The sequence below is a fragment of the Anopheles aquasalis genome, chromosome 2 (assembly GCF_943734665.1).
Source record: "Anopheles aquasalis chromosome 2, idAnoAquaMG_Q_19, whole genome shotgun sequence".
NCBI classification, from domain to species: Eukaryota; Metazoa; Arthropoda; class Insecta; order Diptera; family Culicidae; genus Anopheles; species Anopheles aquasalis.
In genome coordinates this window covers 6562501-6565000 of record NC_064877.1, presented here as the reverse complement: position 1 = coordinate 6565000, position 2500 = coordinate 6562501, and the positions used below count along the sequence as shown (strand labels likewise).

General features: G+C 51.9%; 2 protein-coding genes across 3 annotated transcripts in view; one reads left to right on the top strand and one right to left on the bottom strand.

Annotated features, from left to right (window-relative positions):
- The window catches only part of LOC126571378 (aldehyde dehydrogenase, mitochondrial), a 2327-nt gene extending 910 nt beyond the window's left edge, over positions 1 to 1417 (bottom strand). The window contains exons 1-5 of the mRNA XM_050229847.1: positions 1281 to 1417; positions 926 to 1065; positions 700 to 848; positions 528 to 624; positions 1 to 454 (exon numbers count right to left, since the gene is read on the bottom strand). The exon at positions 1 to 454 is cut by the window's left edge and continues 910 nt beyond it. Coding sequence (XP_050085804.1) covers positions 1 to 454; positions 528 to 624; positions 700 to 848; positions 926 to 1042 — 817 coding nt within the window. The 5' untranslated portion in view covers positions 1043 to 1065; positions 1281 to 1417. The remainder of the gene's footprint in view (positions 455 to 527; positions 625 to 699; positions 849 to 925; positions 1066 to 1280) is intronic.
- Positions 1418 to 1663: 246 nt separating this feature from the next.
- LOC126571362 (DNA topoisomerase 3-beta) overlaps positions 1664 to 2500 on the top strand; it is a 3465-nt gene continuing 2628 nt past the window's right edge. For both annotated transcript variants that reach the window (XM_050229822.1, XM_050229821.1), the window contains exons 1-2: positions 1664 to 1903; positions 2016 to 2500. The exon at positions 2016 to 2500 is cut by the window's right edge and continues 263 nt beyond it. In XM_050229822.1, coding sequence (XP_050085779.1) covers positions 1813 to 1903; positions 2016 to 2500 — 576 coding nt within the window. In that variant the 5' untranslated portion in view covers positions 1664 to 1812. The remainder of the gene's footprint in view (positions 1904 to 2015) is intronic.

Genomic DNA, 2500 nt, shown 5'->3' with positions numbered 1-2500 from the left:
CCTGCTGGATCAATTTGCCAACCTCAGTCGATCCGGTGAATGCCACCTTGTCTACGTCCGGATGATTGACGAGCGCAGCGCCGGCATCCCCGTACCCGGGTACGACATTGATGACACCCGGTGGGAATCCGGCTTCCTTCGTCAGCTGCGCTAGGTAGAGCGCGGTCAGGCTCGTTTGTTCGGCCGGTTTCAGAATGATGGTGTTACCGGTAGCCAACGCCGGACCGAACTTCCAAGCAGCCATCAGAATCGGGAAATTCCAGGGAATAATCTGGCCACACACACCGACCGGTTCGTGGCGCGTGTACACAAAGAACTCTCCGTCCATCGGTATCACCTTTCCGTGGTTCTTATCGGCCCAGCCGGCATAGTAGCGCAGATTGCTAATCGCCATCGGCACATCCGCGTTGTACGACATGAAGTACGGTTTGCCATTGTCCAAAGTCTCCAAGCTCTGTGTGTAGGAGAAAAAGAGATATAGATTTGTTTTGCAGCACATGTCGCAGCTCATTGATCGCGAGACTTACCGCCAAGTAAACACGATCACGTTCCATCAGATCCGCCAAACGGTACAACAGCTGGCCACGCTTCGACGCATCCATACGTCGCCATGGCGAACCGAGCCTAGCAACCGAGCAAGGAAATCGAGTCGAATTCTTTAAGCGTTCGTCACGAATGTTTGACCTTCCACAAACCTACCGGAAAGCTTCTCTTGCGGCGGTGACCGCTTGATCGATGTCAGCCTTCGATCCCTGCTGGATTTCAGCAATCACTTTCTTGTTTGAAGGGTTGATTGTTTCAAACGTTTTGCCGCTCGAGCTCTTGTGCCACTCGTTGTTGATGAAGATCTGGAAATGGACAAGGGATCATCAGTAAAAGTCGCCACCCCATAGACTGTATAAACTGATGAATCCTCCAAACCTACCCCGGTGTAAAGAATCTCGGGAGATGACTTCGGTGCCGGAACCGAGTACTGCCGGCAGCCGGTACCGGTGACCGAGAATGCACAACGCACGGCGGACGGTTTCAACAAGCGCAGCATGATGAACGCAGCAGTCTATAAATCTGCAACGAATGACAACAAATTTACAACTGACGAAGGCGATACGAACGGACAAGTTCTCCTGCGACTCCCGTAACCTCTAGCATCGTTTTAGGTGAGCGAGATAAGACCCCGCCTGGGCAAGAGGAGGCAGGCGCGGGTTATTGTTATGCGCGACGAGTATCAGCGGAATATGGATTTTAATGGCCAAGTTCTCAATAAACCGGGTGGTACTTACGCTCCACAGATGGCAATTAACTTCACGACGCAAAATAAGAAGTTCTCGTTGACCGCAGAACGAAGCTAGACTCGGGATTCTTACTTTATTCCACCCCGCGCAGCTGATAATCGACCCTCGCGTTCCGCCGGCACCTAGTGATGGACAAGCAATTTTCTGCAGACAAAGAAATAATTAAAAAGTACTGTTGTGCAATTCAACAAAAAGGAATTTAAATAACGTAAAAGGGTCAAGAGTTCCATAATTTTATTTTATACTTTTATCAATTTTATTTCCATTCTTCCCGATCGGATGCTTTAACATAGCCCTCGTGCGGCGCTTTTTATGATGCTCCCTTGACAGTAGAGGTCACGGTAGTGAGAAGCTGTTGCCCACAAGCCAGCCAGACGAAATTCGGCCAAGAACCCAAAAATCGACCGAAACTTATTTATTAAACCAACCTGTGAAGGCAGCCAGATTTTCGGTTCCTGGAGGACACACCGACCATCGTCCGGAGAGTATTATCGAGAAGAAGACACCACGCAGTTCCACGATGAGGGTTGCACTGATGGTGGCCGAGAAGCCATCGCTGGCGGCTTCGCTTGCCGGCATTCTAAGCAACGGGAAGTGTTCGTCACGCAAAGGTATCTTCTACCGTAGGACCACGGCCACGACGGACTGTAGGCGGTTCTGAAAACCTCGATCAATTCACTACAAACCGTCCTTCTTTTCTCCCGTTCCTGTTCCCGGTGTAAGGTTCGAACGGTGCTTGCTCAGTGCACGAGTGGACCGGTCAGTTCCGGGGAGAAACGGTTCGCTTCAAGATGACTTCCGTGTGCGGCCACATCATGGGTCTAGAGTTCGTGGGGAAGTACAACTCGTGGGATCGCGTCGATCCGGCCGAGCTGTTCGCCTGTCCGACCGAGAAGAAGGAAGCAACGCCTAACCTACGCATGCCCGCCTTCCTTGCGCAGGAAGCGAAGGGATGCGAATATCTGATCCTGTGGCTCGATTGTGACAAGGAAGGAGAGAACATCTGCTTCGAGGTGATGTCGGCCGTGTCCGGTTCGATACACAACGTGCACTCGAACCGTGTCACGTTCCGGGCCAAGTTCTCCGCCATCACCGACAAGGACATCAAGTACGCGATGGAAAATTTGATCCACCCGAACGAGAATGAGGCCAAATCGGTCGACGCCCGCCAGGAACTGGACCTGCGTATCGGCTGTGCCTTCACGCGT